General features: G+C 40.8%; 1 protein-coding gene across 4 annotated transcripts in view; it reads left to right on the top strand.

Annotated features, from left to right (window-relative positions):
* The window catches only part of LOC138249674 (transient receptor potential cation channel subfamily M member 2-like), a 519,042-nt gene that overhangs the window by 258,589 nt on the left and 243,448 nt on the right, over window positions 1-17,005 (top strand). For all 4 annotated transcript variants that reach the window (XR_011194834.1, XM_069203635.1, XM_069203637.1 and 1 more), the window contains 2 exons: window positions 2,863-2,992; window positions 16,575-16,720. Coding sequence is in view for 3 of the 4 variants with exons in the window: in XM_069203635.1 (XP_069059736.1) it covers window positions 2,863-2,992; window positions 16,575-16,720 (276 nt within the window). In the remaining variant the exon portion in view is untranslated. The remainder of the gene's footprint in view (window positions 1-2,862; window positions 2,993-16,574; window positions 16,721-17,005) is intronic.

Genomic DNA, 17,005 nt, shown 5'->3' with positions numbered 1-17,005 from the left:
TAGATTAGATAGATAGACAGTCACCTGGAAAGTAATCATCATATTTAGGAAATAAAGGATATTGATGGTTTCTTATTTTATTTCAGTTGTAAAAAATACAGTCTAGGAATTAAACAGGGCTGTATAAGAGAGCACACACAAGATATAAAGTAGTTACCTTCTCAATAGGGACAATATGTTATTCAATATTTATAGATGGTCAAATATGTTGATATTTTTGTTTTCAATATTTTGGATGTGTTTTTTAGGTTTTCCCCTGCTCAATTTTCAGGACACACACACCTCTATTGTCTGATCTGTTTTTGTTGGCTTTAGGACTCTGGGCACTTTACCACTGCTAACCAGTGCTAAAGTGCATATGCTCTTTGTCTAAATTGTATTGGTGTTTGGTTTATCCATGATTGGCATATTTGATTTACTAGTAAGTCCACAGTAAAGTGCACTAGAGGGGCCCAGGGCATGTAAATCTAATGCTACTAGTGGGCCTGCACCACAATTGTGCTACCCTGTAAACATGGCTCAGACATGCTATTGCAGTGTCTCTGTGTGCAGTTTTAAACTGTCAATTCAACCTGGCAAGTGTACTTATGTGCGAGGTGGAAACCTTTCCTTTTACTACATATGTTACCCCTAAGGTAGGCCCTAGGTAGCTCCTTGGGCAGGGTGCAGTGTATGTTAAAGGTGGGGTATGTACTGATGTGTTTTACTTGTTCATAACAGTGAAATACTTCTAAATTCGATTTTTACTGTTACAAGGTCTATCTCTGTCATAGGTTAACACGGGGACTGCCTTAAATATCCTTTAAGTGCAGTTTCCCTTTGAGAGCATATAGGAATATGAAGTATGTGGTCTCTGAACTCACAATCTAAAAATACACTAAAGTTGATTTTTAGATTGTCAGTTTGAAAATGCCACCTTTACAAAGCAGGCATTTTCTTGCTTAAACCATTCTATGTTTCTGCCTGCTTGTGTATGCCCTGTCTGGGTCAGACTGACAGTTGGCCTGTTTGTGAATTCCCTTTAGACAGTGACACGAAGGGAGCTGAGGTGTAGCCTGCATATCCCGATGAGTCTTATGGGCTAGAGTGGGGAGGGAGGAGCTGATACTTACACCTGATAGCACTGAGCCTGTCCTCACAGAATGCAGTCTCCAACCCCCGGTGTGTGTCTGGGGCCAGGCCTGGGCAAGGCATATTCTTGTGAACAACAGAGACTTTCCTTTGAAGTTTGCCTGTTTCAAAAGCAGAGAGAAGCATAAGTAGTGGACCCCAACCCCCAGAATTTTAGATTACTTCTTGATCAAGAGGAACCTCTGCCAAGGAGAAGAGTTGAAGAGCTGGAGGAGGAGTACTGCCCCTTTGCCTGTGAGTGTGCTTTCCTGGGTTGGCCTGCAGTTGCTGCTTCTGCCTTTGAGAGGACAAAGATTGGACTTTGCTGTGTTTTCCTGCTTGTGAAGTGTCTCCAAGGGCTTGGACTGAGCTTGCCCCCTGTTCTGAAGTCTCAGGGCCATCAAAGCTTTCTCTGCCAGCACCTGGACTCACTTGCTGTGACTCCTACCCTGCCAAGTGGTGCCTGATCTAGCGCATAGGTCTTCTGCGGGAGAAAAACTATGCATCGCCTACTCTACCGGAGAAGAAACAATGCACGGCCTCACTTGCAAGTTTCGGAATCGCCGCATCGCTGACTTTTCCGATGCACGCTGTCCCATGCAGCTTTATTTTTGACACCAACCAGGTACTTTGTGTAAGAACAACACATCCATTGAATTCTCTCGATTAAGACTCTTTTTAATTTAAAAAGTCATAACTTTGCTTATGTATGTTGGATCTTTGTCATTTTGATCTTGTTTGATTTAGATACATATTGACTATTTCTCTAAACTGGTGTTGTGTCAATTTTGCTCCTCACCCACGCACACAAGGCGCTCCACAACACCGGCCCAGCCTACCTCAACAGACGACTCACCTTCTACACCCCGTCCCTCCAACTCCGCTCAGCCGACCTCGCCCTTGCCACCGTCCCCTGCATCTGAAGAGCGACTACCGGAGGCAGATCCTTCTCCCACCTCGCCGCCAAGACTTGGAACACCCTTCCTTTACCCCTACAACAGACCAAAGACCTGCTGACTTTCAGGAAGCGGCTCAAAACCGGGATATTTGAGCAATAGCAGCACAACCCCCCCCACCCCTCAGTGCCTTGAGACCCTCTCTGTGGTAGTGTGCTCTACAAATGCACTGATTGATTGATTGATTGTGGTGTTTTCACTGTGTTACTGTGTGTATTGGTAAAGATACTTTACAGATTGCCTTTGAAATATGCCTGACTGCTTGTGCTAAGCTGCCAAGTCGCTAAGCAGGGGTTATCTTAGGAGTGTAACTCCCTCTTACGCTGACCTGAGTGAGGGTCCCTGCTTGGACGGAGTGCACCCTGACTACCATCCAGAGATTCCATTTCTAACAAGGACATGGAGGTATTTCTACTGGTGTGATGTGTGTCATGGAGGCCATTCATATTATTGTGGTTTGATGTCTTTAGATGGCTTATATTGTTTTTGCATCTCTCTAAATGAGGCCACAACCTCTATGTAGAAAATTAGCTTGGCACCCCAAGTGAGCCATTCCAAATAAGTGATGGGTTGATGTCTCCAGCATGACTTTGCATGCTGGTTGGCAGTTTTATTCCATCCCAATGTTTCAGATTAAATGATCCCCTTTCTGTTTTTTCAGTCTTTGTGTTCTTGTGTCAATTTTTTATGGATTAGTTTACTTCCAGAATGAGAGTGCAGTTGATCTCATAGACAAATAATTGTGACAACGAAGGTCTTTTGCTTGTTAACTTGTGATGTGTTTGCTCTATTTTAGTGCCGGGACTGCATTGTGGCGGCATTAGCATGCTGCAGGATCATGAGAGAGCTTGCCAAGGAGGAGGAGGACACTGACAACATAGAAGCAATGCTGGCTCTAGCACAACAGTTTGAGGAGCGGGCAGCAGGTTGTGAGATTTTTAAAATTTTCCTTTTATACATAACATGAGAGGTAGACATCCACAATGGAAAATAAACACAGTGTGCACATGTTCTGCTGATGTATGTGCCTCCTTTAATGCCTTGGTTCATCGACTTGTGTCTTGCACATGACTGATTCATTTTTTGGGGATACATTTTGTACATCCCACTTTATCTTTCTGTGTAATCTCTGAGACATTCACATACATTCATCTCCTCTGTTGGAAGTCTGTTCTTTACACGCTGCAAAGTAAAAAATTCCCTTTTCCCCATGCTGATTTTTTGTCTCTCTTTTAAGCCTTCATCTCTTTCTGTTTTGTCATCTTTGTTCTTCCTTTTCCCCCCTCAGACTGTGACCACAGTGTTGTCTTTGATTTGTCCCTTTTCCTGTGCAACTAGCCTCTGTGTTATCTTTGACCCATTTCCTCCCCTTGTCTGACTATGATTCATGTGACCTAATTATTTCTTCTTTCTCCTTCTCTGAATCCGTCATCTCTTATTCCGCTCTTTTCTTCTATGTCTCTAATCTAGGTATTCTTTAATCCCTGGCTCCCCTCTACCGGTGAGCTGGGTGTCATTTTTATTTGTTCTATAATTTTTGAGTGACTCCTGTATGAGGCCCAAACATTATTCCCCAAATTCTACTCATCCTCCCCATGACTAACTGCTAACATATCTCTTCTCAAGAGTTAAATGGTTGTGTCAGCTTCAGCGATTCAGCAGACTCCTTTCTTCAGGCTCAGTGTCAGATTCAATGCTGGCAAACGTTACAGTGCCCTTGATCTTGGGCATGCGAGATCACTGTACTCTTTTGTGAGCCTGCACCACTGGGAATGCTTTATCCAGACCTTGGATGGAATGACTGATTTTTCAGTCCCTAAAATATACCACCACCTGTGAAACCAGTCTGTTATGTCTGGTCATCAAACAACAACAAAAGGGAGAGGCATATGTGGGAGATTCGGAGAACAAACTCCTGGTCCTGTGTATATGGCTCCCAATAGTTAACAAATCAAAATAATATATATACACAGTTCCAAAACAAGGGAGGGTTTCTTTCAGATTAATAGTTCTATATTTGATGGAAAATCAGTTTATTCGAAGCAAGTGCCCTCACTCACCTTACGATGACGTGCTTCATCACAGGGCTATGCTCCTCGTCAGGCCGGGGGCTCTTTGCCGGAGATCTTTTGTAAATAATGAACAACCTGTCAAAAAAATTAGGATTGGTGTAAAGGTAGTTACAAATGCTTAGAGGTAAAAATTGCTATTTTTATGATACTAATACCTCTGACGTGATTAAAAACGACACTTGGGGAGATAATAAAATGATGTCTACACTCCCCAAACTACAGGAAGTAGTGTAATCACTAAATCTCTCAATGGAGGATAGTGAAGGTAAACACAGGATCCCCTGTGTTACTCTGTATAATAGGTCAACATGTTTCTCGCTGTTTAGTCAATAAATGATCTAGTGCGATTCGTCAGGACCTTGACACGTACCTAATCCTTTAAGCAATTAGGGACCCATAATAGGGGAATCAAATTAACAGGAACGATGATTTTCAGAGCAATGTAGGTTTGCCACTGCTTGCGGATGTACGAAGAACCATAGTGGACCACTCAAGCCTGATGTTTTCCCCGATGGGGCCCATCCTTTAGTGTATGGAGGGTTCCTGTTATGTCTGGTACCTGGTCTGAACCAACTGGAGCTAAAAGAGTTTGTTTGGCTGTTAGTAAGAGAATGTTAATCAAACTCAAGTTCTTTGTCTTTCCCCACTCTATCAATGGCATAGCACACAATATAATAGTCACTGGGTCTATGGCAGGGACAGTCCGGTGATTTGTTTCACCTTCCCAGTGGAACAAAACAAGTATATTCAGGGAAATCCCCATAGAAAGTGAGATATTGCTTCCTCCTCCTCCACAAACCCTCACCAGCACTGATCTCTTTTTCTTTTCATATTTAATAGATGAAGGGCCAGATTCACAAAAGTAAACTTCGACTAAAAGTCCAAGGTCTTGATTCACAAAGGTAACGTTTTACTTTTGGTCTAAGTTTAGACCAAATGTCTAACATTACTACTTTTCGGTATTCACGAAGGTAAGTTACAAGTAGTATCTTTACATCTGCACTTGGTGCCGAATCACCGCACTCCGAGTGGGCATCTGCCCAGAATGTGAACATTCCACTCCAAGTGTGGAGCGGAATCTCCACACTGAGATTCCGTCCTTAGTGCGGACGTAAAGATAGTACATATAGACCCTCATTACAACCCTGGCGGTCTAAGACCGCCAGGGCTGTTTTGGAGTTTGTACCGCCAACAGGCTGGCGGTACAAACTTGGGCATTACGACCGCGGCGGAAGCGCCGTGGTCGCACCGCCGGGACCGCCGGTTTCCCGCCACTTTTGTCCCGGCGGTTGTAATCCTGCCCAGGGGATTACGAGTCCCCCTCCCGCCAGCCATTTCATGGCGGTATGAACCGCCATGAAAAGGCTGGCAGAAAGGGGAGTCGCAGGGCCCCTGGGGGCCCCTGGAGCTTTTCCATGTCTGCATAGCAGACAGTGAAATGCGCGACGCATACAACTGCACCCATCGCACCGCCGCAACACCGCCGGCTCCATTTGGAGCCAGCTCCCGTGTTGCAGCCGAGATCCCCGGTGGGCCGGCGGGCGGAAACCAGGTTTCCACCTGCTGGCCCAGTGGGGTTCTCCAAATAGACCCCGCAAGAGTGTGGCCGTATTGGCGCCCGCCCAGCGGTTTCAACCGCCGCCCGCCAATGTTGAAATGAGGTCCATAGTCAACCTTTGTGAATACTGAAAGTCGTACATTTTGACTTTTGGTCCATGTTTACCTTTGAATCTGGCCCTGAATCTAGTGCAAGCCCAGTGCCATCTAAGCATAATTTAGCTACAATCTCTCTCCCCTGTGCATGCATGATTTCCCTAGTGTGCCTCATTGTGTCTCAGTGAATTGGTTGCCCAACTCGTTTTGTCACCAACTCTGAGAGGAGCTCTTCTGTAATCCCCTTTCTAGTAGTAATTTGTAAATTATTTTTCTTTTTTTATAGCTAACTGTAATAATCCAACAATATATGCCCCATCATGTCCCACAGGTGAGAGGAAAGTCAGTTCTTTTTTCAAGCTCCTGGCAACTGGATCCTGTTACAAACGAGCTCAACTTTTTTGGCTTTTTTTCTGGTAAACTTTAAAAAACTTTAGCAAATAATTAAAAAACAACTCATAATCGCTGAGGACTAGGATATTTTTTCCACATTTTTTGACAGGATTATTGTAAATTCCCTACCGGAATGCCTTCACTTTTTGTAAAGGTCCCTTCCTGTAGTAAGAAAAAGGCACTTACAGTCCCTGCATTATGTGCATCCCAGATGACCATTGTCCTGTTACCTGCAAAGACTACCAGAATATGGCCTGGAGAACTTTAAAGGACAACCAGAAAATCAGGCTGCATGGCCTGAAGGAGAGACTACAAGAGACTACTTCCAGAAGACTTGAGGAGTGAGGAGAAGGAGCTCCCTCTACCTCAGCTTCCTTATCACTTTCCAATGACACCCAGAGAGGTAGACCCAGAGGCATCTTCAGAGGAAAAACATAACTTTCCAAATGAACTTGAGAGCTACAAAGTTGAAGTCAGGCAAATTTCTGACATGTTTGCTGTCAAGAGCTGGGTAGGCTTTGAGGCAGCATCCGACGCTGAGAGGACATAAATCTTTGGCATCACAACTTCCATCGAAGTTAATGTCCATTTAACATAAACATGCAAGAGTACCATGCTGCCTCCATCTATGTCGATTCCACCTTGACACCAAGGTGAAAGAGCAATCATTATTTACTTTCAAAATCGAGGCTCAGAGAAATTTGCCTTTACCAGCTTCTGGCTCCTCACCTTCAGTGCTCAACTATCCATAGAGTGGCTCCACCGTCTTAAGAAGAGAAGGGTATGAATGTCCTCTGACCCTTATGTTCACGGACATATTGTCTAACCAATGAGGTAACTTCAGTTGTCAGTCTGTTATCTACTCTTCACCTAAGAGATCAGGTTCACCTCCATTTTTACGAGCACCTCCTACTTCACCAGTTCCTTTGGCATCTCTGCATCTCCCAAAGTTGTCAGTGGGACTTCAACCTCCACCTGCAACTTCCAAGCCTTCAAAACCAAGTGCTCCTCATAGGAGCAGAAGACCTTTCTCTAGAACATGAGATTGCAGAATATCATGTCTGCATTCTTGATGTTGAAGGCAATCAAGCATAAGGATTAACTCTAATAGAAGCTATTGCAGGCATAGCCTCCCTCTTTCCCTGTCATCGCACTCTCTGACCATTCCTGATGTGGGATTACTCACCAACACTGACTGACCCTTCTCTTGCTCTAGGAGAGTTTGCCAGAAGATAACAATAATTCCTTTAGGGATGTCCCAGTTTGTTGTGCGGCCAAGCTGAATATACCTATGTCGACACAAGCTGTAACCACAACTCTGATACTTGAACTGCTACAACATAGAACATTACCCAAACCTTTCTTGCCTTTGGTCACTGGGATGATGGAACAGGTGATGCAGATGTTCCTATTTCTGGTGTTACGTGAAGTCTGCTCCATCTAAACTTCAAAAGAAGTACAAAACTTCTGACCAGGGCACTCATTTCGTAAGGAAGAAGCCACCACCAGATTCCATCATAGTATCTGCAGTCAGAAAAAACCTTCCCCTACGCTTGTTCCTGACAAGAAACATGGATTCAATTGGCAGGAAGAAGATGGCAAGTTCCATAGCACTGTTTGGCCTTCATGATATGTCTCTTTGGGATTCTTTATAGAGGTTCATATAAAGGATGCCTAGAGGACAATCAGTATTTTCAAGAGGACCTTCAAGAACAAATACTTGTGTTGAACCAGATCATAGGCACCACAGCAGACTCTTTAAACCTGGCTGCCCATGTTTTTTATGCTTTTGCCCATGGATACATCCATAACATTTGTCTAAGGCGAAGCTCTTGTCAAATATTTGCAATTATGTGAAATCCATTATTTTGGACTAAGTTTTATTGTGAAATGTGTCCTGTCAATTGATGACAGGAGGACATATTTTTCAGTAAAAATAAACTTGACAAACCAGGAGTGGCAGTAGGAACAGCCACTTGTTCTATGGCCATTCGAATTGACCCCAGGTGCTTGCGGTAACATTTTGCAGCAAAAGGAGAGAAATTACACTACTTGTAGTAATAGCATAATTTCAGGAATTTCCCATCAAGTATGCTAATTGCGCTAGCATTATTTACATTTCACCCAAGCTTACTGCCAATGAGATGTGATCTGTTGTCCAAGATTTCTGGCAGAAATTTCTATCCCAGACTTGAATCTCTGAGCGTGACTGCCTGGCTCCATAAGCAACTTCATGGCCATTCTCAAGGAAGCAAAATGCCCTCCCACAAGGATAGACAGATTTAAGTGGAAAAGCTTCTCTGTGTGCATATCAACATCCAGAACGACCAAGTATGTGCTAGAAAGAGATGGTATTGTCTTATGTTTTGTATCCTACAAAGCCTGATTTACAGCATTTTTCCATTAGAGTGAACTGGCTGCCATCACTGCTCAGTACGTGTCTCCTTCTCAGAATTCTCTCTTCACTATTTCTGTAAGAATTTCTTGAAGGATCTTAGAAAACGTTTTCCACAGTCAGCAAGCTATCGACTCCCTGGGAAATGTATGAGGTGTTCTCCAAATTGATGGGTTTTCCATTTTGAACCTATGCATAAAGCTGATTTGCAACTTCTTTCCTGGAAGATTGACTCTTTAATGGGAATTACATCTGCCAGGAGGGAAGGTGAGCTTCAAGCTTTGCATAGTGATGAACAATAGACACTTTTCCATCATTACAAAGTACTATTAAGAACTCATCCTTCTCTACACATTCTACATTACTCAAACTCTTTCATTGCCTGCTTCTTTCCAACCCTGTCATCCCCAGCAATGTTGTTGTTACGTGCCCTTAATGGTTAGAAGGCATTCTGTTATTATTTGAACAAAAAGATTTGGAAGGTCAAACAGCTCTTTGTCTGTCGTGATACTGTCTTAAAAGTCTAGTTTCCTGCATTTAAAGCAAGGTTCTTGCATTGTTAACTATTTTGAGAAAACCAATAGATAATAACCTGGTAATTGAAGAGCTCATTCCACAACTTGAAAATCAGCCACATCTTCCCTGGTAGGAAATGTCCCCATTTCTGATATTGATAAGACAGCCTCTTGGGGATCATTACATATCTTGTATGAACACTCTTGTTAGGACTCAGACTCTATGATGGATACTTTATTCGCTCAAACTTCTCTTTGTAAATGTGTTGTCTAAGGGTAAAATTTTGGGTCCCACACCACACACTTTTTATGGTGGTTTTAGCTTGTTACTCTACTGTACCATTTATGAATTTCAGAGAACATCCAAAAGTGAAGAAGGAAAGATTACTTACATGTTGAGCTTAGATCAGATTTATGAAGCCCTTGCATTGCCAGTTCATCACGCAAGGTAGCACAAGTCAACAGAAGGGAATCAGCAAAATTTACTCGGCCACACAAGTCCACCTTGTGTTGCCCTGCATAGCTTATTACATCTACAGTAATGCAAGAGAGAGCAAATAGCTGCTTTTCGTTACTCTGCACCCAGAAGGCTTTACATGGGTCGAGAGTGGGTGTTCCCACACATTCACCCATGCTTTTTGGCACTTTCCCGGATTTACTTTCAACATATTGTACATAAGGCCCGATTCCATTTTGACTAGGCCAAGTCTCAATTTCTTCAATTTCTGCAAAATCATCCCCATGTCTGCTGTTAATACAGATGCCATCTCTTCTTATCTTTCTAAGAACTGTCAAGGGGTCAAGTTCCTCATACAGTGAGATCAATAGAAACACCTGGCCTCAGACAATGACATCAATAGAAACACCTGGTACAACATCATTGGGGGACAGGTGCCTTGTCATCATAATCTCAAGGTCAGACAATATCAAACAAACAAAATAGCCAAAACAGTGTAGTCTGAATTGACAATTTACCTTTTATGTTTATAAGGGCGTATCTGAGACTTGCACCTTGCTGCACATAGCTTATGCCAGACATTCCTGAACTTATGTTGGAAATTCCTATCTCTGATAAGATATAGTAAATATGGGGTGCCATTTGACCATTTGTCAAGAGAGGTCCTTTGCTTACATTATTTTGCAAGATACTGCTGGAGACCATCTTGACTGCCTGCGCCTGCACTAGAAGAAGATGCTGCGTCTCGCTTGATGCTGATAATGATCCAAGTCCTGGAGGAGAGAGACTGCTGTGATGCATGTTTTCCTTTTGCAGGGAACACTGCTTCCACAACTCTCTGATACCCACAGCTTTTGCTGTCCAGAGACGTGCAGTGTGCTAAGTCTCCCTGAGAAAATCTAGCTGCAAGTTATAGTACTACATGATCTCCCAGTATAGTGCATAGAAGTAGGTTTTAGGGTGTTACTTTTTTTATGATGTTTTAACCATGGTCGAAATGTTAATTTTATTCCTGTTGTTCGCAACATTCATTTGTGCTGTTAGTTTTATGTTTTGCATGATTATTTTAAATGTGCTGAGGAACAGGTTAAGCCTGTTATAATAAATGTTTTTTATATGTTTTATATGTTTTTTAGTTAAAGTGTCTATACCTCATAGTGCAGTTTGCCATGTTGTAAAGAGTGAAATACGCTTATTTTTTATACCACGGTGCCTCTAAATCCCTTTTTAGATATTGTTAATTACCCAAACACAATGATACCGCTTCAGTTATGTATTGTGTGGTGTTCTGCAGGGCTACAGTAACCTGCTTTTCACAGTCAGCATTGGAGCAATTAATCAAGTTCGCTTGTGGGTATGAAAATAAACCTTGGAGAGTTACAAGTGAGTTGTAGTTTACACAACACTAAAATGTGTACACCTGGGAATGTGTCAAAATTGTACACCTTCCCAATAGAGAAGCAATTTCTCCTCATTTTGTTCTCCTTATGCGTGCAGCACTCATAGAAAGAGGAAAAGTCTACAAGGATTGTTTTAGTGCAGGAAGGTGCCACTTCTTTTACAAAAAACAATCCCGCCTATAATGTAGGCACCCTTAGACCATGACGCAAGGGTGCCTGTCTTGGCACTAGGCAGCACAGAGTGTGCAAGCACATAGAAACGGCAGGAAGCTTCATATATTAGTAAATATTGTACATTTCTGCCCTTTCTCTTTAACACAGGGCAGCATAGCAAGTCTTGCTGCGTTGCATTGAGTGAGGGGTTTGTAAATCTGCCCCATAGTTCTTCACCATGGGCATTCTCTTCAAGTTAATAAAATCATCAACCACCTCCCCATTTTAAGGCCATAGTTTTTAAACAGGTTGCACTATATAGGTATCTTATCTAAGCTCAAAAACAACCTACCTGTCACCCTACTGACCATGATAAGATTGTCCAGTCTTCCAAGGTTCTTAGAGTAGGAGGGGTGAACTTTACTTTATGCATTTCTTGATTTTTCATGCTGGATTTACCGTTTAAGGGGTGCTACAGCCAAACCTTATTGCTAATTTAACATTGTATAGAACAAGTTGTAAAAATGTGTAAATGTTGCCTTTTTTGGACATGTTTCCTTTTTGTATAATTGAGTGAGAATGTGTTCTGGTAGTTCACAGATGCATGAATATATTCAACCTTATATAAGTTCAGTGGGTATATCCATGTTGAAGAGCTAGGACTACAAGTAAATAACTTATTTCTACTATCTTGTTTTCTGCCTGCAATTCAATTGTCACCTTCAGTCCCTTTCTGAACTTTGATCAGGGTGTTATCTTTGACTCCTCTATCTCATTCTCAGCTAACATTTCAATTCTCACCCTTTTCATGGATATTCAAATTTCTGAATCTGCATCCCACCTGACATTTTCTTTTCATTTGCTCGGTGTTGCCCCTTGCATAAACTTGCCTATTGTAACGCCTGTATCCTTGGCCGCCATGCTAATTCTCACAGCCGAATCTAAGCCCACTGTAAAGTCTCCAGGATTTTTTGTTGTGCACTCAAATTCATTTGCTTTGCCCACTGTTGTTTGCGTTACAATAGTCTTCCCTATTCCATTACATTAGCTATGCACTTATAGTGGGCTTTCAAAATGTTTCAACAATAGCAGAGTCTTCTGTTGTTAATTGTCTTCACATTCACAAATCCTATGACCTGCTCTCTTCTTCACTGAATTCATCCTACCAAATCGAAGACATTTCACTTGGTCCTGGCTTGCACATGAATTGCTACACTAAGGGCCGAATTGAAGAAAAGTGGTGCTGCATCCAGTGAAGCGTCACATTTCTTGCGCCCTCCCCCAATGCCACCATGTATGCACCGTATTTATGATACAGCGCACCATGGCGGTATTAGGAACAATAGCATTAAAATTGATGACATTATTGCAGCGCTTTGCTCCACTAGCGTCAAAAACTTTGATGCTAGTGGAGCAAAGTGCAAGGAGGCCCATTGAGGCCCAAGGAGGATGCAGTGTGTGCATCCTTTTAACATTTGCTTTTAGCAGGTGTTAAAAATGACCCTAAGAATGGCACAATGAAATCTTGTAGATTTCATTGCGTGATTTTTGCGGACCTCCTTGCACGCATGCATAATGTGGTGGAAAGGGTTACAAAATTCCGCAATGCATGCATTGCTCCACTTTGTAAACATGGCGTGGGGAAAAGATCACCTTAGCGCCCCCTTAGTGTAAAAGAAATGACACTAAAGTGGCACTGCAGTGGCACAAGTGGCTCCTAAATCTGCCCTAAAGTACCAGAGCCACCAGCATGCCTTTAGAAGAACACTTCCACATTGCTTTCCCTAACTTTGTCCCCTTTGCCCACTCTCATGAACCCTTTACTCTAGTAATATTTTTCGTAATCTCTCGACTGATCTACCACTTAAATTCTTTCCTCTTCTCCTCACTCAACCCAGTGAGATCATTCCTTTCACTCTTAGGGACCAGACTATATCCCCCACAATTCTGAGTTTTGCCGTTTGGAAAGAAGAAGCTCTCAATTGGTAGTGCCACAAAATATCAACCACAAAACTATTGTTGTACAAAAAATATAATTATAAACACATCCAAAAGAATATCAATTACAAAAATATTGTATCCCAAAATATTGACTTTGTATTTGTAAGTATATAAATATGTAAATGTTATAAACTGTATTGTAATTTTAAAAACTGGGTTAAAAATTCTTATATTTAAAAATATACAACATAAAATATAATATATAATGTAAAATGTGAACAATGAATGCAAAAATGATAATAAACTGTAATTTAAAAAAAATATATTCAAATAAATGTATTAGGCATATAAATAGATTGTTTTAAATCTATATATAATATTTCATGGTAAATAATAACACAAAATATACAAATGTTCAATTAGTATTATTGTTTAATATAAAATAGTTTATACTAAGTAAACTATTAAAATAATTATTTTAAAGAATGTTGAAAAACATATCAGAAATTGTGAATAAAGATGAACAAATTACAAATTATTTGGATCATGGAATCATTTTACAAAATGTATACTTTTTAAATAGAATTCCCTCATAATATCTTATATAAAAACCAGAAGGAAGCAAAATAGTAACATGACTCTAATCCTAAAACATTTAAAAATAAACATATAAAGACATTTCAAATACGTACTATAATTATATGGGTGGAAATATGAAGTTGAGGAAAGCTGGATTTTTTATTTTATCAAGCTTTTAGAAAAAATGAAGCATCAGGAGGTGTGGTCAGATATCCTGTTCAAACTCCAATCTTAAAAACAATGGGGAAACTGCATATATTTTGGGGGAGGGCAGATTTACTATTTTAACTCTAATCCAACAAACTGGGTAAGTGCATACAATGGGTGTAGTTGTGAGGGGAACAGATTTACTATTCTAACTCCATGCCAAAAAACAGTTAGTAAAGTGCATATGTTGTGGGGCAGAGTAAGGGCAGATTTACTATTTCCATCTAGTCCAACAAACATCAGAAAACACAATTTCAGTCTTTCTGTTCTAATTCTAGTCTAATACACATTGTGAAAAGTGCATATATTTGGGGAGTTTAAATACACTGGAAACAAATAATATATATCACCATTAGATATTGCTTAAGAAATTACATGTCGTTTTTTTTTTAATGTAAATACCTTAAAATTGAAAAAAACTTTTTTATATCTTTGAAAACGTACTAGAATTGTTACATTAGATTCAAATGATCAAATAAATGTTTAAAACAAATACCACTAAGACCAATACATAAAAACAAACAAGATTTTTAAAAAAAGTTTACATGTTACATAAACTGAAAAAACAAGATACTAATTTCCCAAATTTTCACCACAATCTATTAACATAATATTAACAGTTCTACAAAGAAATACATACATATTTTTCTATTTCAAACTAATTAAACATGATTCTTGTCTAATTAAAATGTGCATAAGTAATACATTACTCAATTATTATCAATCTAGATACATTTTATTTAAAAGGATACACACTCAATCCCCCAGTAAACCCCACAACCCAATATTAATGTACAATACATAATTAAAAAAGTATTAAGCATTTAAACAACTAAATACCAATTAAAATATATAATATGATTAAGATATTAACAATAATCAATATAATTAAAAAGCACTAGTCACCCAATCTCTCATAACTTCAAAAGTCCAATAAAAAATATACATTATGGAATTTTACAAAAAAAAGTTTAAAAGAATTTCACAGTAATATATTTGATAAAATTAAAAAAACATAACACAATACAATAAAGCACTATGAAAAACTATATAAAAGTAGACCGTATTTTAAACTTCAGTAGTATAGCAGAACATAAAAACAATAATCATTATTTTGGCCCACAATATTTTGTAATCATTATATTTTGACAATGATATTATGGTCACAAGTTTTGTTTATTCTATATTTAGGTGGAATATCTCCACATCAGAATTTAACACTGCATTAGGAAAAATCCACACCTTACAGTTCCGGTACTTCTTTAAGCAATCTTACCACACCCGATTACCAAGGCCCTTGTGAAAAAAAACTTTAGTCATCAATGCTAAATCTACCACTAAAGAGTATCCAGTCCTAACTTATGTGTGCAAAGTATAGTGTTTATACAATTTAAGACACATTCAAAATATTTTTGCATGCTTAAATTCAATGTCCAGCCTGCCATGTCATGTTAACAGCACATTTCTGGCCCTCATGCACAACACTCGACTTTCCGTATAGGACTTTTTCTCTGGCTCACCCTTCCACTACACATGTAAGCTCTAACTTGCAATCCAATCCGTCAGACAAGCCAACAGTGCTCTGGTGCCTCATCAGTGGCAGCTGTTCACCAAACAAATACAAGTTAAGATAGCATACAGCCACACTGATAGCTTACTGCATTTAGAGGTGATAGATGGCAGAGAACATATGACTTCTGACCGCTTAAGTGTGCAGAAGACACATACAGGAATACATCAGTTTATAATCATAAAGGGAGATTTAGGGCCTCATTAGAAGTTTGGCGGTGCCACCACGGGACCGCCAAACTCGTGGGGAGGATACCACCACCATGGCTGTGGCGTCCCCCCCGCCCTATTACAAGGTTTTTGCTGGTCTAAGCAGCAGAAACCTTGAAATAGAGTGTTCTCACCACTGTGGTACGAGATAGCACTCGGCTCCCTTAAAGGAGCCGAGTGCTATCTCATAGCACAGAGGGAGCCGGCCAGCATCCTCATAATGCACACTGTCTGCAAAGCAGGCAGTGCACGTTCCAATGGTGCTGGACAGGGGGCCCCTGCACTGTCCATGCCCCTGTGACCCCCAGCACTTGTTCTCCACCAGCTTTTTCATGGTGGGGTCCCTGCCATGAAAAGACTGGGGAAGAACAAGGTTGTAATCAGCCATGTGGCTCTGAGTTCAGCACTGCCTTGGCTGACAAAAATCAAGACCGCTGTCACTCCTTCAGGATGTGCGATCCTGGCGGGTATGCTGGTCTTTAGGCAGGTCTGCCTGCCTAACTTGTAATGTGGTGGTCCAACTGCCACCACAAGGCTTGTAATGAGGCAGTTAACCTGTAAACATCCACATATAAGTATTGGTGAGGCATTGAGAGATATGTGAGTATCCCTCCTTCACTTGCAGCAGGAGTTGGTTATCATTAACTGCACAGCTGGTAAAGCTATCTGAGCCTGCAGTTGTGCTTGGAAAACCTCAGCACCTACATCACATCTCTATTGTAAAAGAGCACCTTAGTAAACAATAACATAGCCCAACATTGTGAATTCTGTTGAGATCATGTGATCCTTGTCCATTTTAGATATGTCAGGATAATGGATAATGGTTGTTGTTGCATTTTCCACATGTTCGTATAATGTTTGCCTCCTTGGGCATGATTTTCTCAAATATTACCATTACTAACAGTGTTATTGTGAACGACTTGACCTCTTTCCCAGTTTGTAATGTCCTTTTTGTTGATTTTAGGTGTCTTCTCAGAGTGCTACAGAAAAAATGAGGAGCGTGCTGAGCAGCTTCTAACTAGGGTGTCTTTGGCTTGGGGAAACACCACTTGCCTGCAGCTGGCTCTGAACGCTGAAGCAATGAGTTTTATGTCAAATGGAGGTGTGCAGGTCAGTGGGGGCATCCAGTTAATTCGTGGCTCCCTATTTTTGTGGTGCTCTTATGTATTTGTATGTGGTGAAGCTAGATCCAAAGGTCCTGTAGAGAAGAGGGGGATGCAATACAAATGGGATTGGGCAAGAGAAAGGGTCATAAAGAGATACAGTAAAAACAAACATGGTATACATGGGGACAAGAGGGAGTGAGGAAATGACACTTCCACCATGCAGAAGGTGAATGTGAGGCATTAGTTGTAGGAGGCTGGCCTGGTTTGTAGTGGGTAACTATGTTACTTA

The sequence above is a fragment of the Pleurodeles waltl genome, chromosome 8, assembly GCF_031143425.1.
Source record: "Pleurodeles waltl isolate 20211129_DDA chromosome 8, aPleWal1.hap1.20221129, whole genome shotgun sequence".
NCBI classification, from domain to species: domain Eukaryota; kingdom Metazoa; phylum Chordata; class Amphibia; order Caudata; family Salamandridae; genus Pleurodeles; species Pleurodeles waltl.
This window is presented reverse-complemented; position numbering and strand designations above follow the sequence as displayed.